Raw genomic sequence first — 23,610 nt, 5'->3', positions numbered from 1 at the left:
TTTTGGCTGGAGCATTTAATCCATTTACATTTAAGGTAATTATCGATATGTATGTTCCTATTACCATTTTCTTAATTGTTTTGGGTTTGTTATTGTAGGTCTTTTCCTTCTCTTGTGTTTCCCGCCTAGAGAAGTTCCTTTAGCTGGTTTGGTGGTGCCGAATTCTCTTAGCTTTTGCTTGTCTATAAAGGTTTTAATTTCTCCGTCGAATCTGAATGAGGTCCTTGCTGGGTAGAATAATCTTGGTTGTAGGTTTTTCCCTTTCATGACTTTAAATATGTCCTGCTACTCCCTTCTGGCTTGCAGAGTTTCTGCTGAAAGATAAGCTGTTAACCTTCTGAAGATTCCCTTGTATGTTTTTTGTTGCTTTTCCCTTGCTGCTTTTAATATTTTTTCTTAGTATTTAATTTTTGATAGTTTGAGGATTATGTGTCTTGGCATGTTTCTCCTTGGATTTATTCTGTATGGGACTCTCTGCACTTTCTGGACTTGATTGACTATCTCCTTTCCCATATTTGGGAAATTTTCAACTATAATGTCTTCAAATATTTTCTCAGTACCTTTTTTTTTTTCTCTTCTTCTTCTGGGACCCCTATAATTCAAATGTTGGTGTGTTTAATGTTCTCCCAGAGGTCTCTGAGACTGTCCTCAATTCTTTTCATTCTTTTTTCTTTATTCTGCTCTGCAGTAGTTATTTCCACCCTTTTATTTTCCAGGTCACTTATCAGTCCTTCTGCCTCAGCTATTCTGCTACTGATTCTTTCTAGAGAATTTTTAATTTCATTTATTGTGTTGTTCATCATTGTTTGTTTGCTCTTTAGTTCTTTTAGGTCCTTGTTAATCATGTCTTGTATTTTCTCCATTGTATTTCCAAAATTTTGGATCATCTTTACTATCCTTACTCTGAATTCTTTTTCAGGTAGACTGCCTAGTACCTCTTCTTTTGTTTGGCCTGGTGGGTTTTGTTTTTATTATTATTCAAAGAGAAAGTCACAAAAATTATAATCATCCTCATCAGTTTCATCAGTTCACTCAGTCCCATGTAATTAATTTTTTTTTTTTCATCTTGATCTTTTGGTGGTCTGGTGGGTTTTTACCTTGCTCCTTCATCTGCTGCATACTTCTCTGTCTTCTCATTTTGTTTAACTTACTGTGTTTGGGGTCTCCTTTTTGCTGGCTGCAGGTTCGTAGTTCCTGTTGTTTTTGGTGTCTACCCCCGGTGGGTAAGGTTGCTTCAGTGGCTTGTGTAGGCTTCCTGGTGGAGTGTACTGGTGTCTGTGTTCTGGTGGATGAGGCTCAAACTTGTCTTTCTGGTGGGCAGGACCTCGTCCAGTGGTGTGTTTTGGGGTGTCTGTGACCTTATTTTGATTTTAGGCAGCCTCTCTGCTAATGGGTGGGGTTGTGTTCCTGTCTTGTTTGTTAGTTGTTTGGCATGGGGTGTCCAGCACTGGAGCTTGCTGATCATTGGGTGGAGTTGGGTCTTAGCATTGAGATGGAGATCTCTGGGAGAGTGCTCGCCGATTGATATTATGTGGGGCTGGAAGGTCTCTGGTGGAGCTATGTCCTGAACTCGGCTATCCCACCTCAGAGGCTCAGGCCTGACACCCAGCCAGAGCACAAAGACCCTGTCAGCTACATGGCATAGACAACTGTGGTAAAAGTCTAACTGGTGTCTTGGATTTTTCTTTGCTGGGTGATTTATCCGAGCCAGGTTCCCTTTGTCAGAAACACAGCAAGCTAAAACGCTGAGACATCCGAGGTTTGCAGCGAAGACAGGGCTTATTCACAAGGCAGCCAAAGAGAAGACAGGAGAATAAATCTCAAATCTGGCTCCCGGAAGACAAGGGGCTGGGGTATTTATGGGATGAAGAATAACACAGCAGAGCTGTCTGAGGCATAGGAATTGTGGGGCGCATGGGGATCTTGGGGAAAGGTGATTTGCGGAAAAGGTGTGGTAGGTGTGGTAATCACCCGTTCTGCGCAGGTGTAACTAAGCTACAGGCCTCTAGTTTCAAAAAACCACAGTGCATCTTAAATTATCAAAATGCTTCACAAATTCCAGTACTGCAATATCTTTTTTGAAATCTCTAGCTACCTTTCATGTATGAGACAGCATGAAGATGTAGTCAAAACAGTTGTTCCATTTTTGGATTCAGTAAATATGCTCAATTAATCTATAAGCCTTTTTTTCTTTTTTGGCTGCACTGCACCACTTGCAGGATCTTAGTTCGCCTGCAGGGATTGAACCCAGGCCCCAGCAGTGAAAGAGCAGAGTCCTAACCACTGGACAGCCAGGAAATTCCCTAATCTGTAAGTCTTAATGCAAGCACATCACTCATAAAGTGAAAAATTTAGGTCGCACAATTTGGAGACATACATCCCAAGAACATAGAGTGATTCCTCCCTCCCAAGTAGTCTGACAGCATTAAAGATGACATATGTTAGTGGTGATCCTATCAAACACATGAACTCATCCAAATTTTGAATCTCCAGAAAGGATGGGCGTTGAGGAGCTCAAATTCACCCTCTCCAGGACAGAGACCAAAGATTACAGGAGATCAGCTAACCCCACTCACCTGTCTGAGAGGCCGTCACCCCGTTCTCCTTCTCTGGGGGCACTTCCCCCTCACTCCTCAGAGAGGCAGGAGGAGCCCCAGGCACTGGTACCTCTTCAGCATCATCATAACCCTCACCAGCGTCATCAGTCCTCTGCTCTGGGGGTTCTAAGGGCAGAAAAGGGGGTCAGATAAAACCACAGTAAAAGGGTTGGCCTGGGAAATACCTAAGATCCCTTCTGACCCAAAGTTTCTGAGCTGCAAAATAGAGGCACCAGTCACTCCTTGTTTCAACAGATTTTTCCTAAGGCCATATTTCATTTTGATGTGCCCATAAACCAAAACAATGACGTTCAAAATCTCAATATTTCTTGTTTAAAACTACATATCTCAAAGCAACTTTACACCAATGAGCGTTACTAAAATAGTCCAACAAATTATGCTTTCCAGATATTAATTTTTAAAACAATGTGTGCCTGTTGTGACTGAATGAGTGTGATTCTGGACACAGAGAGCCCAGCCCCAATCTGAGACATGGCAGAACAGCCAGGGAAGGGGGAGGATGGGCCCCATCTGGACCCAAGGGATCCCTCTAATCCCAGTCAAAGGAAGACTGTTCCCTTTGCATCTCGTCTCTATAAGGGAAATTCTCCCTCCCCCCAACACCCAGCCGAGGCAGGTCCACCTCTACTACCTGGAGTGGACTTATAGTCACTATTGCCCTCACCATCCACAGAGTCATATGGCAGTTTGGTCAAAGAGTCATCTGACAGGAACCCTAATGTGGAGAAAAACATCACACAACAAACAGAACGACCCTCCCCACCTGTGTGAGGCTGAGAAGAAACGCAGGGACAGGCTTGGCTTCTGCAGTTTAGAGGGAGGCTGGGACCTCACAGGGGCTCTGTAGCGGCCAGCCTGCCGCCTTTGGAGGGGCTGCCTCTGTGAGCCTGGGGCAGATGTGGGGTCTGTGGTTGCTGAGAAGATGGCTCACAGCCAGTGGGGGGCTGACAGCCAGAGGTCCCAGGAGGACAAGGCAGAGGTACCCACCTGGCCTGCCCAGAAGATCCTCCTTCGGTGTCACAAGGTAATCAAGCTCCTCGTACATGGCCTCAGCAAGAGCATCTTCAAAACCGGATACGGCTGAGAAAACCACCAGCAGGTCAGAGATTGCCACCCTAGACACCATGAACCCCCAAGCTAACCCTTCATTTCCCCTATGCTCACAGGTGGAAAAACCCTCAGGGCTGCCGGGACCTGCGCAGAGTCTCCCACGCCATGTACCATGTCTGTACCTTCTGCCTTTGTCCGACCCTGAATCCACAGCTCAGCCCCAACTCTTTCTGGTCTCACAGAAGAGGCCATGACTTATGAGTGTTCACACCTCAGTCCTAAGAACCTCTGTGTATTCAGCCCTTAGAGTTTAACGTGAAGCAGATGGAGTTCTGCAGACTAAAGGGGGAAAGAACAAAGACCTGGCCCAAGTTTCCCCTCCTCACACCTGGCCCCATTTCCTGCCTCCACACGCTTTCCATGGTACCCAGTACCCCCTGCAGCCCACCTCTGCGCTCTGCTCTCCATCTGAGCAGCTGAGTCACCAGGATGACGAGGACCAGGAAGAGAAGGGCCCCCAAGATGAGGCAGAGGATCCCAGGCAGGGAGAAGATGCCAGGGATAGGATATGAGCCTGGTCTGGTCCCTAAGGGTAACAAGGCAAGAGGGTTTGGAGAAGGTCATGGGCACAGAGAAACTCCCTATGCCAACCTTTCCAGGGAGCACAGGACAGTAAAGTCCCAGCCTGAGACACAACTGGATTGACAATGATTGGGCTCCCCTAGGTCTTGCCCTGGGGTAATTCAATACCACTCCAGCCAGTGTGGCCCAAGGGAGAGCTGGGGATTATTAGGGAGCGTCCCTGCTGAGGATCCAGCCTCTGAGTACCCAGCTTACAATTGCATCCCTTCCCATTGGGCTTCATGAGACCAGAGCATCACACAAGTCCTGGGACTGGCACCTAGCTGATGAGGAGCAACACGCAAGGGCAGGTAGGAAAACGCTAGATTCTGCAACACAAGAACCAGACTCCCTTGGGCCTCGGGCATGAGAAACTTCTGGCACCCTGAACCAAGGCACGGGATGTTTCCCGAGGAAAATGCTCTGGTTCCTCCCCACCAGCCAGTGGCTTCTCAGGATCTTTCCTCTCCTGAGTTGGCTAATTCTGCCAGAGAGTCCACAGAACAGGTCCCAAGACTCTGAATATTCTCCCCTACCCAGGGATTGTAGCACAGTACCTGCTGTAGTGGGGGGTAATGTTGTTCTTCCACCTAAAGAGAAAAACAGGAGTTTGGAGCACAGGAATTGGCCAGAATGCATGGGAGCCCATTTCTCCCTCCTGAGCCCTGAAATCACCCCTCAGTCACCACAGCATCAGTGCTGAATCTTCCCAGCTCCCCCTTCCTAGATCATAGCTACAGTACCTGGATGCTTTCTGAATACAAAAATTCCCCAGCCCAGCCCACTGCTCCAGCACTGCCCCAGCTCAACCAGCGTGGAACCCAAGCCCCTCCACTGACCCGAGCACCTCACTCCAGCATCCTCCTCGTGCTTGCAGTCGTTCTGCCCCCAGGGCTCCGCAGCACAGTCCCACAAGGAGGACTCCCGGCCCCCGCACCACACCTCGTCCAGCCAGATGCTCCCATTTCCGGGGCCAAATGCTGCGTCCCTCACGGCTTCCAGGGCATGGCCACAGCCCAGCTGCTGACACACCACCTCGGCCTCTGCCAGGCTCCAGGAGTCATCACACACTGTGCCCCAGGAGCCGCTGTGCCAGACCTCCACCCGCCCTGAGCACACGGTGTCTCCTCCCCTGAGCTGGAGCTTCTCTTTGTCTGAAAAGACAGCAGCCCCTCCTGTTACTGCCCCTGGTGGGAAGGAAGGAGCCCCGGGGAGCCACAGGGGAGGAGGGAGGGGCTGACGTACCTGTGCAGGGGGCAGCAGTTGGACAGGTCTTAGGTCTCCTTCCTGCAGAAACAAACAATGGGAAGTGCTGAATCAGGGACAGCTGGGGGTGGTCTTGTCCCCACGCAAAATTATCTAAGGTCCTTGGCTCAGTCCAAATGACAAGTGAAAACACATGCTTCATAATCTAATGGGATGAGGCATTCACTGGATCTTATCACCAGCTGAAATAACTTTATGTTTTTGCCTGTTTATCACTCTCCACATCCCACAACAAATACATACACAGACATCTACAAATACACACAAACACACACACAAACACACTCCTGAATGAAAGCTCCACTAGAGGAAAGACCCTGCATATATTACTCATCTTTTGGCTATTAAGACAGTACCTTGCACATTGTATGCATTCATTCAACAAGGATGTATGGAGAACTTTCTCTGAATACTATGATAAGGGCTTGATATTTAATGAGTGAATGAATAGATGAATAAAACCCAGTGAAATACAATTTTTTTGAATTCTTGCTAATTAGTAAAACAATAAAGCATATACAAATTAATATTAATGATTTACAGTAATAGAGAAGAGATATTTAAAAAATAATAAGTCCAGAATCACAGAAGTAATTTGTATTCAATATTACATTTATACTTTTTAAAAGGAAATTATATAACAGATTCTAAACTTTTCTTATCCATTTTTCAGTATGACATATGGACAAGCAAAGAGATTACTATAAGAAGAGGACATTTTTTTAAAGGAATAGAACAAGTAGAATTTAGAGAAAGATAGATAAGTAGAAAAACAGCTGGGTAGTAAGTGTCCAGGAGGCACAAATAAATATACTGAGAAAAACTATATTAAGAGGACGCAGAGATAAAAAACACAGAACCAAAAAAAAAAAGCACATAAAAGTATTGAAGACAAAGAAAATAGACATACACGCCAAGACACATCTTAATCAAACTATCAAAAATTAAATACAAAGAAAAAATATTAAAAGCAGCAAAGGAAAAGCAACACATAACATACAAGGGAATTCCCAGAAGGTTAACAGCTGATCTTTCAGCAGAAACTCTGCAAGCCAGAAGGGAGTGGCAGGACATATTTAAAGTGATAAAAGGGAAAAACATACAACCAAGATTACTCTACCCAGCAAGGATCTCATTCAGATTCGACAGAGAAATTAAAAGCTTCACAGACAAGCAAAAGCTAAGAGAATTCAGCACCACCAAACCAGCTTTACAACAAATGCTAAAGAAACTTCTCTAGGCAGCAAGTACAAGAGAAGGAAAAGGCCTACAATAACAAACCCACAACAATTAAGAAAATGGTAATAGGAACATAAATATTGATAACTACCTTAAATGTAAATGGATTAAATGCTCCAACCAAAGGACATAGTCAGGCTGAATGGATACAAAGAAAAGACCCATATATATGCTGTGTACAAGACCCCACTTCAGACATAGGGACACATACAGACTGAAAGTGAGGGGATGGAAAAAGATAGTCCATTCAAATGGAAATCAGAAGAAAGTTGGAGTAGCAATTCTTGTATCAGACAAAATAGACTTTAAAATAAAGACTATTACAAGAGACAAAGAAGGACATTACATAACGATCAAGGGATCAAACCAAGAAGAAGATCTAACAATTTTAAATATATATGCACCCAACATAGGAGCACAATACATAAGGCAAATGCTAACAGCTATAAAAGGGGAAATTGACAGTAACACAATCATAGTAGGGGGCTTTAACACCCCACTTTCACCAATGGACAGATCACCCAAAATGAAAATAAATAAGGAAACACAAGCTTTAAGTGATACATTAAACAAGATGGACTTAATTGATATTTATAGGACATTCCATCCAAAAACAACAGAATACACTTTCTTCTCAAGTGCTCATGGAACATTCTCCAGGATAGATCATATCTTGGGTCACAAATCAAGCTTTGGTAAATTTAAGAAAATTGAAGTCGTATCAAGTATCTTTTCCGACCACAATGCTATAAGACTAGATATCAATTACAGGAAAAAATCTGTAAAAAATACAATCATATGGAGGCTAAAAAATACATTACTAAATAACCAAGAGATCACTGTAGAAATCAAAGAGGAAAGCAAAAAATACCTGGAAACAAATGACAATGAACACACGATGACCCAAAACCTATGGGATGCAGCAAAAGCAGTTCTAAGAGGGAAGTTTATAGCAATACAATCCTACCTCACGAAACAAGAAACATCTCAAATAAACAACCTAACCTTACCCCTAAAGCAATTAGAGAAAGAAGAACAAAAAAACCCAAAGTTACCAGAAGGAAAGAAATCATAAAGATCAGATCAGAAATAAATGTAAAAGAAACGACACAATACAATGATCAATAAAACTAAAAGCTGGTTCTTTGAGAAGATAAACAAAATTGATAAACCATTAGCCAGACTCATCAAGAAAAAAAGGGAGAAGACTCAAATCAATAGAATTAGAAATGAAAAAGGAGAAGTAACAACTGACACTGCAGAAATACAAAGGATCATGAGAGATTACTACAAGCAACTCTATGCCAATAAAATGGACAACCTGGAAGAAGTGGGCAAATTCTTAGAAAAGCACAACCTTCCGAGACTGAACCACAAAGAAATAGAAAATATAAACAGACCAATCACAAGCACTGAAATTGAGACTGTGATTAAATATCTTCCAAAGAAAAATAGCCCAGGACCAGAAGGCTTCACAGGTGAATTCTATCAAATACTTACAGAAGAGCTAACACCTATCCTTCTCAAACCCTTCCAAAATATAGCAGATGGAGAAACACTCCCAAACTCATTCTATGAGGCCACCATCACCCTGATACCAAAACCAGACAAAGATGTCACAAAGAAAGAAAACTACAGGCCAATATCACTGATGAACATAGATGCAAAAATCCTCAACAAAACACTAGCAAACAGAATCCAACAGTAAATTAAAAGGATCATAAACCATGATCAAATGGGGTTTATCCCAGGAATGCAAGGATTCTTCAATATATACAAATCAATCAATGTGATACACCATATTAACAAATTGAAGGATAAAAACCATATGATCATCTCAATAGATACAGAAAAAGCTTTCGACAAAATTCATCACCCATTTATGATAAAAACCCTCCAGAAAGTAGGCACAGAGGGAACTTACCACAACATAATAAAGGCCATATATGACAAACCCACAGCCAACATCATTCTCAATGGTGAAAAACTGAAACCATTTCCTCTAAGATCAGGAACAAGACAAGGTTGTCCACTCTCACCACTATTATCAACATAGTTTTGGAAGTTTTAGCCACAGCAATCAGAGAAAAAAAGAAATAAAAGGAATCCAAATTGGAAAAGAAGAAGTAAAACTGTCACTGCAGATGACATGATACTATACATAGAGAATCCTAAAGATGCTGCCAGAAAACTACTAGAGCTAATCAATGAATTTGGTAAAGTAGCAGGATACAAAATAATGCACAGAAATCTTGCATTCTTATACACTAATGATGTAAAGTCTGAAAGAGAAATTAAGGAAACACTCCCATGACCATTGCAACAAAAAGAATAAAATACCTAGGAATAAACCTACCTAGGGAGATGAAAGAAGTGTATGCAGAAAACAATAAGACACTGATGAAAGAAATTAAATATGATACAAACAGATGGAGAGACATATTATGTTCTTGGATTGGAAGAATCAATATTGTGAAAATGACTATACTACCCAAAGCAATCTACAGATTCAATATAATCCCTATCAAACTACCAATGGCATTTTTCACAGACCTAGAACAAAAAATTTCACAATTTTTATGGAAACACAAAAGACCCTGAATAGCCAAAGCAATCTTGAGAAAGAAAAACAGATCTGGAGGAATCAGGTTCCCTGACTTCAGACTGTACTACAAAGCTACAGTAATCAAGACAATATGGTACTGGCACAAAAAACAGAAATATAAATCAATAGAACAGGATAGAAAGCCCAGAGGTAAACCCACACACATATGGTCAGCTTATCTTTGATAAAGGAGGCAAGAATATACAATGGAGAAAAGACAGCGTCTTCAATAAGTGGTGCTGGGAAAACTGGACAGATACATGTAAAAGAATGAATTTAGAACACTCCCTAACACCATACACAAAAAAAACCTCAAAATGGATTAAAGACCTAAACGTAAGGCCAGACACTATGAAACTCTTAGAGGAAAACATAGGCAGAACACTCTATGACATAAATCACAGCAAGTTCCTTTTTGACCCAGCTCCTAGAGAAATGGAAATAAAAGCAAAAATAAACAAATGGGACCTAATGAAACTTAAAAGCTTTTGCACAGCAAAGGAAACCACAAACAAGACCAAAAGACAACCCTCAGAATGGGAGAAAATATTTGCAAGTAAAGCAACTGACAAAGGATTAATATCCAAAATTTACAAGCAGCTCATGCAGCTCAATATCAAAAAAACAGACAACCCAGTCCAAAAATGGGCAGAAGACCTAAACAGACATTTCTCCAAAGAAGATATACAGATTGCCAACAAACACATGAAAGAATGCTCCACATCACTTATCATTAGAGAAATGCAAATCAAAACTACAATGACATATCATCTCACACCAGTCAGAATGGCCATCATCCAAAAATCTAGAAACAATAAATGCTGGAGAGGGTGTGGAGAAAAGGGAACACTCTTGCACTGTTGGTGGGAATGTAAATTGATACAGCCACTATGGAGAACAGTATGGAGGTTCCTTAAAAAACTAAAAATAGAATTACCATATGACCCAGCAATCCCGTTACTGGGCATATACCCTGAGAAAACCATAATTCAAAAAGAGTCATGTACCACAGTGTTCATTGCAGCTCTATTTACAATAGCCAGGACATGGAAGCAACCTAAGTGTCCATTGACAGATGAATGGATAAAGAAGATGTGGCACATATATACAATGGAATATTACTCAGCCAAAAAAAAAGAAGTGAAATTGAGTTATTCATAGTGAGGTAGATGGATCTAGAGACTGTCATACAGAGTAAAATAAGTCAGAAAGAGAAAAACAAATACCGTATGCTAACACATATATATGGAATCTAAAAAAAAGAAGAAAAAAAAAGAAATGGTTCTGAAGAACCTAGGTACAGGACAGAAATAAAGACACAGACGTAGAGAATGGACTTGAGGACACGGGGAGGGGGAAGGGTACGCTGGGACGAAGTGAGAGAGTGGCATGGACATATATGCACTACCAAAATAGATAGCTAGTGGAAAACAGCCGCATAGCACAGGGAGATCAGCTCGGTGCTTTGTGACCACCTAGAGGGGTGAGATAGGGAGGTTGGGAGGGAGACACAAGAGGGAGGAGATATGGGGATATATGTATATGTATAGCTGATTTGCTTTATTATAAAGCAGAAACTAACACACCATTGTAAAGCAATTATACTCCAATAAAGATGTTAAAAAAAAGAAAACATAAATTCAAAACAATGCAAGAAAACAGACATATACACAGTATTTGTCATAAAATATCAGAATTGGTATATCCTTTCTGTATTATACTATCAAACCTCCTACCCTAAGTAGTAAGACATCACTAAAAATGATGTAAGGAACTCTTTTGTATGGTTGCTCATGTTCAGGATTGGAGAACTCACTACTTCTCAATCCATTGTGTTTGATCATAGAAAGTTATCATCAAAATAAGGTCTTATTGTTTAATATCCCTTCAACCTTCCACAGGAACCAGAAAAAGATGTGGAGAGAGGCAAGGAAGGGAGTGAGCTTCTGCCTTTGCAATATCTATTGTCACACTCCCCCTCGGCTGTGGATTTCAGGCAACTCCTAGCACATCATCCGGGGTATACCAGAATGGTGTGTGCATGCGCGCGCGCACGCGTGTGTGTGTATGAAATAGTGGGGGGGAAACAAAGGGGAATGAAAAAAAAAAGGGTGAATGAAGGGAAGATCCTGTGAAACTGCAAAAGAAGGAAGTAAGGAAAGGATGGAGGGAAGGAAGGAAGTTGAAAGGAACCAGGAGTAAAGCGACTGTCATCCTTATTTCAGACTTCAAATGTTTTAGGATGAGACTTGTGAGCTCTTACAGTTTATTGGTCTTGGAATTTCTCTATGATTTGGCTTTAGTTTAATAGTCAAGTTATTGAAAAATCCCGGCATTTTCTATCTAGATATGAAGACAATTGGAAATAATTAGTCCTAGAAAGTAATTTGACAATATCTATTAAAATTTGTGTGTGATTATCTATGTACATACAAATGTATATGTGTGTGATATATATATATATATATATACACCCTTTTATCTAATAATATCAACATTGGGAGTAATCCTAAGTAATAAACTCAGCAATATATAGAGATACATGTACAAAATGCTTACCACAAAATTGTTTGTCGAGGGGAAAAAAATTTAAAACAATTGACCTACCAGTAAACAGGCAAATGGTAATATGAACTGGAGTACCAACCTCTCATTAATGAAATATTATGCCATTGTTTTACAAGAGTTAGAGCTACCTGAAGGAATATCCATGATATATTATTAAGTGATAAAAAGCAAATTTAATGATAATGTGTATGATAGAATCCCAATCTTGTAAAAATAAATAACAATACACCATCAACATAAACTCTTTTATGGGTATATGTGTTTGGATATAAATATGATAATGGAGGAATGTGAAAAATAGCATATATCAGTCCATTAATCTTGTTTACATCAGGAGGATATGAGTGGACAAGAGGCCATGGGATGTGATTCATTTATCTTTTTACATTTTATATGTCTTCTCTGTTTACAGTAAGTAAGTAATGTCTTTGTAATGTAGATGAAAGAGAAAGGAACTGGTCTTTCTCTAGGCATAAAACAAACCAGTGGAAAGGACACAATTTCCCTAGTGCCAAGCATGCTACAAGTCCAGCAGTAGCAAATGTGGCTGATTCAGGGAAGAGACACAGAGACAGGCAAAAGGAGACATAAGGGAAGGAGGGCTGGCCATCCTTTGTGCCTCCAGTGTTCTTTGACCTGGTAGTATTGTTCTTTCCCTGGGGTATCATCACAGGGGTGAGATTCCCCTACACTGCTTGTACTGAGGGTGAACCCAAACCTGCCTCCCTGAAATCTCCATCCATCATCAGTGTCCTGCCCCCTGGAGCAGCTCTGGTGAATCTCCTCCCTCTTCCATGGGAAAGTCCTTCAAAGTCTGAGGTCAACAATTAGGCTGCATCTACTCTGGCATTTCTGCTAATTAGCCTGATTATAGACTCCCTGTGACATGGTTTCCAGTTGTGTTTTTGCACTTGGAACACATGCACCTAATCTCCATGGTATTTTTCACATAAACTGCTGTCAGCCCAGATTTCTTTACTTTTTCCTTTGAAACAATATTGGAACATATGGATTAAATCATCTTGATCCAAAATTCATTTTGTAGACTCAGTTTAAACTCATCACTTAGATCTGAAAGTACAAAATGTCACTAACAACGACCTACAAGGTTGACACAGACACACAGAAACAGACAGTAAGTCACCTGCACACGAGATATAGGCTTCCTCCTTTGGAAAGCATGAACTGTATTTCCAAGGGTCAGAAGGACATTGCCAGAGAGAGGTATCAGTTTTCCGACAGTAGATTTCATCTACCCACCGGGGTCTAGAACCTCCCCTAAGAGGAACAGAAGAGTTGAGAGTTCCACTGTCCCCACAGCCAAGCTGACTGCAGATGATGGACAAGGTGATGTCTCTCATGGGGCTGCGGCAGACACTGCCCCAGGTCCCGTTGTAGAAAACTTCCAGCCACCCAGCACACTCCTGGTCCTCGCTCACCATCCTGAGGGCCAGGAACTCTAAAATTGAAAGGGAGGAAACAGGACACAGTAAGCACCCCACTCAGTGCTCTGGGTTTCCCTCTCTTCCCAGAAGTAGTGAACAGTCATCCCCGACCCAGCTGAGGAAATACCCACCAGGTGACAAGACTGAAATCTTTCTCCTTTTTTGTCTATTTGTGTCTGTCTTTCTATTTCTACCACAATGATGTAGTGGATATGAACAGAGAGGAAGACCAACCTGGGCACCTGCAGCAGGGGAGGAGCTGAATCCTGCTTCCTGAAAAAACCTCTAAGACAGTATGTGAAAGGGACATGGAAGTGACAGACAGAATAATGGACCCCAGAGACGTCCACATCCTAATCTCTGAAACCTGTGAATACCTTATATTTCAAAAGGGACTTTATAGAAATTATTAAGACTAGGACCTTGGGATGGTGAGATTAACCTGCAATATTATGAATTAACAAAGTAAATCCAATCTAATCACATCCTAAGACCCACTATCCGTAAAACTGGAATACTCTTCCTGACTGGTTAGAAGGAGATGAGACATGGAAGAATGGTCAGAAGAGGGAATGTTGTCTGAAGAATAAGGGAGCTCCAAGCCAAGGAACGCAGGCCACCTTTAGAAATTAGAAAAGGCTGGGGAAAAGGAATCCTCCCCAGAGCCTCCAGGAAGAACGCAGCCCTGTGGACACCTGGATGTTAGCCCTCTGAGACCCTTGTCAGACTTCTAACATACAGAATTGTAAAATAATAAATTCGTGTTTTTGTAACTACTCAATATGTGGTTTCATTACAATAGCAACAGGATCTCGAGATTTTACTACCAAAGGTAACGGAAGAGTGAGCCCTGCTTTCAAGTGGAAACTGTAAGAAACAGCTCTGCCAGGAGCTATTGCTGAGAAGAAAGGACCAGAACCTCAGCAGCTGCAGGAGGAAGTGAAAGAACCTCTTCTTCACATCTGCTGGAAGGACAGGCTCCGTGGGAGGAAATTCCTGCTCTGGCCCTTTCAGGAACTCTTCCTCAGTGCTCAGACCCTCGTCCTCCAGGGTCCCCACCCCTCCTCCAGCCTGGGGACAATGTGCAGCGCAGACCTGAGCAGATGACCCCCGCATCCTCCTTGTGTCTGCAGTCGTGCCGCCCCCAGCCCCGGGAAGGGCACCTCCACACGTGGGACTCCTTTCCTGTGCAGTTCAGGTCGTCCAGCCAGATGGGCCCTGATCCCGCCCCGAAGCGAGCCGACACCGTGGCGTTGAGGGCTTCTCCACAGCCCAGCTGCCTGCACACCACGTGGGCATCGTTCAGGTCCCAGCCGTCATCACAGACGGTGCCCCAGGAGCCCTGGTGAAAGATCTCCACTCTCCCGGCGCAGCGACCGCCCCCGGCCACCAGGCGGAGCTGTCTGCTGTCTGAGGAGAGAGGAATGGGACAATGGGGCATTGACACAGGGACTGAGAAGGGTCTTCTGGTCTAGTGGGACCCCTCACCTGAGCAGTTGGCAGCAGCGCTCTCCTCTGGGGCTTCAGAGCCTGCTGGTTCAGGCACGGAGTCGTTGCACTGGGGCAGCACCTGGGTCTGGTTTCCTGCAGAAACAGTAATGATCAGAAGGTTGGTAGGGTTGGTGGTTTTTCAACATATCCACAGAATCTTTGACGTTACCTCCACTGAGAAGTGAGGTCTATGCCTCCTTCCTTTGAATACCTGCTGACCTTTGTGAGTTCCAAGAAAGCAAGAGAAGGAAGTAAAGGTAGCACTGCTTGACTTTCAGCACTAGGTCTGAAAAGTCTTGCAGCCTCCTGTGAAATCATAGGCAAGTCTACCCTCTTGAGACTCTCGTCCTGCAGAGACTGTCATGTGCAGGTCTCTGGTCACTCAGTTCAGCCCAGCTGAACTTCCACCTTGCCAGGCTTGTTCATGAACCATCCTGGATCCCCAACTCAGTTGGATCCTCAGATGACTTCAGCCCAAGCTGATATCTGACTGCAACCTGATGAGACCCCAAGACAGAACTGCCAATCTGAGCACTTCCCAAATTCCAGCAAATCACGGGCAAAAATAAAAAGGAGTTTTAAGGGAAATTTTGTTCTGCAGCAATAGTAACCAAACACTTATACTCACCATGTTACTAAGTATTTACTGAAGACAAATGAAGTGTTTGTCTTCAAAAGGACTTGTATATGCATATAACATAGCATCTGTATCCATAATGGCTCAAATTTGGGATGCCACCTAAAACATGTGACATTGCTTTTGGAACAAAGTAAGAGGCAGAAGCTAAAAGGGTTGGAGGAGCTTATTAGCAGAAGCCTAACGGGCTTGGGCAATGCAGTCAATGAGGACTTAAAGCAAGTGAGGAAAATGTGATTGGGAGCTGGAGAAAAAACACGCAGTCATCTGTGTTATGCAAACTAAAAAGGTTGCTCTAAGTGACTAGATTTTGAAATAATTTGTTATGCAGCAGCAGTAACCAGAAACCACCTTCTATCAGCCTCAGTAACTGATAGAGCAAACCAGCAAAACCAGTCAGTAAATATTTTGAATATTTGAATGGTATCGCTTAACAAACATGCATCTCAAAACCACAGAACACACCTTATTCCGAGGGCTGATGGGTCTTTTACCAAGGCTGATCATGTTATACAAAAATGCGATCCAAAATTTTTCAAAGGGTTAAAATCATTAAAAATATGGTGTTTTACTGAAGTAGAATTAAGCTAAAAACAAAAGACAAATAGTAAACCATCTGTAGTGAGGTATAATTTTCATGCAATAAAATACACTTATTTTGAATATGTTTTCATAAGTTTTGACAATTGTCTGTGCCAGTGTATCCACTACCACAATTAAAATTCAGGATATATAAATTACCCCAAAAGTTCCTATATGCTTTTTGCAACCAATAAAAGCCCCACTAACCCAGACCCAGGATCTGTCTTCTATAACAATAGATTAGTTGTGTTTTTCTAGAATTTAATAAAATCATATAAAATATAATCCTTTTTTACATGGCTTCTTTCACTCAGCATGCTTTGAGATTTATCTGTGTAGTTGGATTTATGAGTAGTTTATTCTTTCTATTGTTAAAGGTTTACAGTGTATGAATATGCCATAATTTGTTTTCCATTCTTTTGCTAAAGAAAATTGGAGTGGTTTATAACTTTTTGCTCTTTTAAATAAAGATGCTATGACTTTGCTTGCCTAAAGTTTTTGTGGACAAATCTTTTCATTCCTCTTGTGTAACAGAAATTTTGGGTGACATGGTAAGTGTATGCCTACCTTTAAAAACTTGATTTTTCCGGAAGAGTTGTCTTCTTTCACATTATTATCAGCAGTGTATGAGGGTTCTAGTGAATGAATATCCTTCCCCAAACTTGGAATTGTCAGTCTCTTTAACTCTAGCCATTCTAGCTTGTGAATTTATATCTCCTATACTTTAATTTGAATTTCCTTAATAACTAATGATATTGAGTATCTTTTCATTTACTTATTGGCCATTTGTATATCATATTTGGGGAACTGGCTTTCTTAATCTTTTGCCCATGTTTAAACTGGGTATTTCTTTTCTTATTTTTCTGCTATAAATTCTTCTCTTATTCTGGATACAAGTCCTTTGTTAGATATACGTATTGCAATTAATTTCTCCCTATCAGTTGAGTACCTTTTCATTTGCTTAATGTTTTCTTTCAAAAAGCAAATGTTTTAATTTTGATGAAAATCACTTCTCATTTTTTTAATGGTTAATGCCTTATGTGCCTTAGGAAATGTTTGCCTACTCCAGGGTCATGATAATTTTTCTTAGTTTTCTTCTTCAAGTTTTATAATTAAATTTTACATGAGACTGATCATTTATTTGAGATATTTTGATGGATTGAGGGGTTTTCTGCAGGGTGAGGTTGGGGGGAATGGGGCTTATGGTGTGAAGTAAGGATTGTGGTTCACTTTTTTCCCATGCAGATATTCAGTTAGCCAATCATTTTTTGAAGAGATTATATTTTCCCCTTTGAAATATCTTTACGCCTTTGCAGAAAATCAACTTATTATACATGGGTTTGGATCTATTACTGAACTTTATTACGTTCCATTGATCTATTAACCTATCCTTATTCAATGTCCACGTTGCTTTGGATACTTTGTAGGGAACTTGAAGTTAGGTTACTTACATTTTTGTCCTTCTTTTTCAAAATTGTTTTGTCCATTCCATTTCCTTTCCATTTAAATATATAATTTATAATTGGCTTAGAAAGTTGTATAAAAATATTGCTGAGATTTTGATTAGGATTAGATTGATTGTGTTGATCAAGTGAAGAGAATTGACAACTCTATTGAGTTTTCTAATCCATTAACATGGTGTATATATATATATATATTTTTTTTTAGATGTTCTGTGACTTTCAATGTAAAGGCCTTTAAATATTTTGTTTAGTTTCTTCCTACATAGTTAACAGTCTTGATACTATAATAAATGGAATTTTTCCAATTTTTCCCTAGTTTTTGCTAGTAAAGAAATATCACTTATATTTGGTTTACGCCTCATTGATCATTAGAAAGACAATCTGCATACATGGACAAACCATATGTAAGTCATCAATCTGCAACCCTAAACAATGTGAACAAGCTGGTCCTGGATGTTACCAGTAGAGTTTCAAATTTTAAACAGCACATTATAATCATTTAGTTATTCCACTTTATTCAATATTTTTTCTGCTACTTTTATGATTCTTTCTTTGTCTTTGATTTTTACAGTTTAATTATAGTGTTTCTGGGAGAAGGTCTTTTTGCATCCAGATAATAAGGTGATCTATTAGCTTCATCAATGTGAATTTTCAAGCCTCTCCCCAAGTTTGAAAAGTTCACAGCTATTATTCATTTAAATAAACTTTCTCTCAGCATCTCCCTCTCTTCTCATAGAACCCTAATTACTCTAATATTTGTGTGTTAGTTGGAGACCCATAGATCACATAGGATATCTTTGTTCCTTTTTACTTATTCCTTTGGTTCTCCACTGACTGATTATTTCAAAGATTGGATCCAGTAGTCACTGAATCTATCTTGAATTTGATCTACTCTGTTAGAGATGCTCTCTATTGTATTTTTTTTTCATTTCATTTATTAAATTCTTCAGCAGTAGAATTTCTGTTTGGTTCTTTTTATAACTTCTCTTTGTTAAATTTCTCATTTTGTTCATCTATTGTTTTCCTGATTTCATCAAATTGTCTTTCTGTGTTTTCTTGTATCTCATTCAGTTTCCTCAGAAGAGCTATGTTGGATCCTTTATAAGCTAGATCACAAAATTCCATGTCATCAACATGTGTCTTTGTCAGTTTTGGAAGGTTATTTTGACCCTTTGGTGATGACTACTTTCCTTGATTCTTCAAGTTCCTCGCAATTTTGCATTGCTGCTTTTGCTTTAGATGTAGCAGACACCCCATCAAATCTTTACTAATTACATTCAGGTGGTATATACTCTTCTCTGACCTTGTATAGACTCACTTGCTCCACATTTCTTGCTCCTTCTTGCAGCAGAAATCTTAAGCTTTTATGTCTCCTGGTTCTTACAACTCACCAGGCTGCTGGAAACCACTCTTCTGTTTTGCAGCATGTTGTGCTACAGCTCAAGTCTGTGGTTACCTCCTTGCCCACAGACCCTGGTCTGTTTTTTTGAGATCACTCCATTCACTGGAGCTTGCTTTCACCTCCACACTTGGGAACACACAAAAGCAGCTGTCAGGAGAGTGGCAGTAAGTGTGAGTTTAGTACTCAGGGAATTGGAGGTGCCCACAGGCCCAGGGAGGGAGATCTTTGGGTGACATTCTCCCAGAGGATTATGAATGGGCTTCCTGCTGAAGCCCTGAGCACAGTCAGCAGGAATTGCATCCCTTTTATGCCCTTTGACTTTCTTAATGATCTTTCATATCTCCTCTCTCCCCACAGTCATGGAGGTCTGGCCCCAGAACTCTGGGTGCTGCTGGAGAGAAACTGGCTTCTCCAGCAGTACTGAGTGGACACTAGCTCACTGCTCTCCTTTTCCCCCATGGGAGACACACCACTGGCTAGTCCAGTTTTATGCTGTGTCACCTTGGGGTGAGGGGCAGCACTAACAAAATTCTTTAATCCTCTCCAATCATTCAAACTTTTTTTTTTTTTTTTGGCTCCAACAGAGTACTGAAATCTCCTCTGAGGAATCCTGGACTTCTAACAATTTTCGTAAGTGTCTGACCAAATCAGCACTTGCCAACTTTCTCCAGGTTTTCCTTGACCATGGCTCAGGGGGCTGGGACAGGTTCACTAGCTCCTGTTGGGTTCGCAGTCTGTACCAATGTCTATCTGCCTATTACTGGATGCCCAGGTGGGTGATCATCTTCCTGGTCCCTTGGTATGGGATATTGGATCCCACAACTTTCACAGAGGCACTTTTGATCATTAGTTGTTAAAAAGAGAGACAAAAAGGAGGGACATCTTACACCACCATGATGCTGGTGTCACTCCCCCTTTGCCAAGACTTTTAAACATTTAGCTAAAGTGGAGAAATTCTTTGAAAAGCACCAGTTGAAGTGACACAAGAACAAATAGAAAATCTGAAAAATCCTGATTTATTAAAAATATTGAATTTGCAATTAAACTTTTCTACTATAACAAAACCAAATAAAAAGCAAACAACTTCAGGTTCTGATGTATTTCAAATAAACAGTTAATAATATTGTGTGAAATTAAAATTTCCTGCATTTGAATGAATGTCTTTGCACTTAAGAAATACATGCTGAGATACCTAGTAAAGGAATCTGATGGGTATAGTAATTCTCACATGGTTCAGTGGGGAAAAACGCTGACTGAGGTATATACTTACTGCTTATACATTGTTCTCTATGATTATACTCAAATACCTATGTTTATTATAAAAAATATTATTCCCCTTAATGCTTCTTGCCCTGCTCTGCAAAATGAACAATGACAAAAACCATATTTCACCATGCAATATCTAACTTTTGAGGTCAATTTTCCCTCAGTCTCTGCTCTTGGGGACGTTTCACTCAAGGAGCATCCTGAGTACCAGTTAGCCCTTCCCTCTCTCTTACCTGAGCAGATCACAGAGGCCGTGTTTCCATGGGTACAGTCAGGAACACCCAGGGCAGTCACAGGGCAATTCCACAAGAAAGGCTCAGCCCCCAAGCAGTGAAATTGGGCTTCCCAGATTTGATCACCTCCTTCTGCTCCTTTTGGGATGGAGATGGCAACTCCACAGCCGAGCTGACGACAGACAACATTGGCATTGGCCCTAGTCCAGTGGGAAGCACAGAGCGCTCTCCATCTTCCAGAAATATTCATCTCCACTTGCCCCTCACACTGAGAGGTGCCATTTTTCATGAGCCGGACTTCTGTGTATGCTGGTGGAAAAGACAGAATTTTAGCAAAATCTCATGTTTTTCTGACCTGAACAGAGTATGCAGGGAGGTTCATGTCCTGATTTGCATCTCACCTGAGCAGACAACTTGAACAGCTCCACTGTGGTGACAAGTGCCCCCTTGACAGGGCACTCTGGGGCAGGACCAGAGCTCAGGCTCCTCCCCCTCACACCTGAACTCTTCAGCCCAGACCCGGCCATTTAATGCTCTGAAGGGCACGTGTCCCAGGACAGACACAGCCTTGCCACATCCCATTTCTGCACAGATGACCTGGGCCGTGGGGAATGTAAAGTTCCCATCAGACACGGGGGTCCAGTCTTCTCCAGAATGCACTTCTACTCGCCCTGAGCAGGGTCCATCCCCTCCAACCAGACGCACAAATCCTAAAAGAAACAAACAAAGCCAGTGAGTGTTCATGATCTTGGCTTGACAATTGGAAACAATATGTAATAGGCAACGGTGTGAAAGCTTTTCTTTTCCAGGAGTGGGACATGGAGAGAGAATTTGACAGTGTCAGGGTTGCATTTTCATGAGCAAGTTTCTGAAGAGAAACCCAGAAGTATTTGCAGGGTCAGTTAGGAATGACTGAATCCCAGCAACAAATGCTTTGAGATTGGTTAGAAATGTGAATTCTTTATCTAGGGGCCAGGAAACTACAGGGCCCAAGACAGATCATCAGGAACGGCTGAATACCAGGAACATATATTTTAGCATTTGTTGGAGAAGTAAATTTCTCTTTTAGGAGCCTGGGACTTCCAGAGCCCAAGGAAATAATGAATAATATGTGGGCACTCAAACTTGAGTATAGAGATATGAAGAACAGAACAAACCAGAGTGAAATGGCTATGAGAGAGCAGAGACCTATCATCCAGACAAAGTTATAAAGCTTTCCTGAGACTTGTGGGGTTCATAGTCTGATCAGTTTTATCCCCCACGAGCCAATCCTCAAGTGACTTGGGGTAGAGGAAATCATAAAGTCTGGATCCATGAGGGCATGCCAACTGTAGATGGATGATGGCTCAAGAGAAGAAATATAGACATTATAACTAATCCACTTTTATGGTACCAAATTTTATTTTTCTGACAATTTTTGATGGCAAAAAATTCCAAGAAATTCTTAGGTGACCTAAATGAGGAAAAAGATGAGTCTGTTACATTAAGTAAGCTCAGAGAGTCACAGGAGGAAGAAGGGATGGTCCTAGACATTTCTCTTGAAAACTTAGGATTTGTCAATGAACCTGGTAGAGAGTGAGTTCTGAGTGGAAGTGTACAGACAGAGTTTGCCAAACAGTTCCTACAAGAGGTGTTTCTTCTGAGACATGAGTCACAGAAAACACTCAGGGGTGATATTAATTGATTTTAATTCTACCATTGTGCTAATTCTGTATTCATAACCGATGTCAATGAGATGACAGAAAAGGAGGTTCTCCAACCCTCATTCTCCCACAGAAACAGTGTGCCCTCAGCAACATGCCTGCCATGTTGTTGTTCAGACACAACTGTGAACCCCAAAGCTGCTTCACGATGTGGCTCCAACCCTGCACCACCATGGTCCTAGAGGAAGTCCTGTCTGCCCAGATCCAGAAGGAGCCACACCATTTGGCATCCCTGGCAACAGGATTGCCAACTGTGGACATGAGAGTGAGTGCAGAGTCTAATGCAGCCCTGTGACATAGGTTCAGCTCCACTCTACCACAGTAGGGAGGCAATCCTGCCCACCTAGGCACCCAGAGGAAGTCACACCATCCATGTCCCTGCCAACAGGTCCACTGACCAGACACAAAAACCACCCAGCAGCAGCCACATAACCTGACTCCAGCTTTGCTAGACCAGAGGCTGTCCTACCAGTTCAGGGACCTGGCAGAAATGATCTTTATTTGTCAAAAACAGTCTGTAAAGTCTGGAAGCAGTGTCTGCTCTTTCAAATGCACATTCACCAATGCAAGCTTACACATATCATGAAGAATCTGGAAAATATGATACCACTTAAGGAAACCAATAAATCTCCAGTAACCTACCCTGAAGAAATGAAGATTTATGAACTGCTTGACAAAAAATTCAAGAAAATTGTTTTGAACTCAGTGACTACAAGAGAATACAAACAGACAACTGAACACAAACAGACAACTAAACACCATCAGGAACATAGTACATGAACAAAATGAGAAGTTTATTTAAAAAATAGAAAACACAAAAAGAGTCCAGACAAAATTCTGGAACTCAAGAATACAACAAATGAACTGAATAATTCAATAGTGCACTTCAAGCAAACTGTATCATGCAAAACAAAGAATCAGCAAACTTGAAGACAGATTATTTCAAATTATCTGATTACAGGAACAAAAAGAAAAAAAGAGTAAATTATACATACCTGATATATGGGAAACCATACAGCAAAATTATACATGCATTATGAAAGTCCCAGTAGGAAAAGACAAAGAGAAAAGGGCAGAAAGCTTATTTAAAGAAATAATGACTGAGAACTTCCCAAATCTAGGGAGACGAAAGGACATCTTGATTCATGAAGCCCAAAAGTTCATAAATAGGTAGAATCCATAGAGGTCTATGCCAAGACACACTATAATTAAAATATCAAAATTCAAAAACAAAGATAATTTTGAAACCATCAAGAGAAAAGTGACTTGTCACATACAAGGGAGCCCTTATAAGACTAATAGCAGATTTCTCAGCAGAAACCTTGCAGGCCAGAAGAGAGCAGGATCACATATCCAAAGTATTTAGAGAACAAAACCTGCCAATTATCAACACTTTACCTGGCAAACTGTCCTTTAAGAAT

General features: G+C 41.3%; 1 protein-coding gene across 1 annotated transcript in view; it reads right to left on the bottom strand.

The window, feature by feature from the left end:
- LOC309609663 (antigen WC1.1-like) overlaps window positions 1-23,610 on the bottom strand; it is a gene marked incomplete at its 5' end in the record, with an annotated part of 64,574 nt that overhangs the window by 4,860 nt on the left and 36,104 nt on the right. Inside the window, 12 exons of the mRNA XM_082351366.1 lie at window positions 2,577-2,723; window positions 3,250-3,333; window positions 3,606-3,698; window positions 4,117-4,254; window positions 4,847-4,879; window positions 5,129-5,443; window positions 5,535-5,576; window positions 13,112-13,426; window positions 14,508-14,822; window positions 14,901-14,996; window positions 20,487-20,795; window positions 20,888-21,196. Of these exons, the coding sequence (XP_082207492.1) occupies window positions 2,577-2,723; window positions 3,250-3,333; window positions 3,606-3,698; window positions 4,117-4,254; window positions 4,847-4,879; window positions 5,129-5,443; window positions 5,535-5,576; window positions 13,112-13,426; window positions 14,508-14,822; window positions 14,901-14,996; window positions 20,487-20,795; window positions 20,888-21,196 (2,196 nt within the window). The remainder of the gene's footprint in view (window positions 1-2,576; window positions 2,724-3,249; window positions 3,334-3,605; window positions 3,699-4,116; window positions 4,255-4,846; window positions 4,880-5,128; window positions 5,444-5,534; window positions 5,577-13,111; window positions 13,427-14,507; window positions 14,823-14,900; window positions 14,997-20,486; window positions 20,796-20,887; window positions 21,197-23,610) is intronic.

This window comes from Balaenoptera borealis, assembly GCF_965194805.1.
Source record: "Balaenoptera borealis genome assembly, chromosome: 13".
Taxonomy (NCBI): Eukaryota; Metazoa; Chordata; class Mammalia; order Artiodactyla; family Balaenopteridae; genus Balaenoptera; species Balaenoptera borealis.
This window is presented reverse-complemented; position numbering and strand designations above follow the sequence as displayed.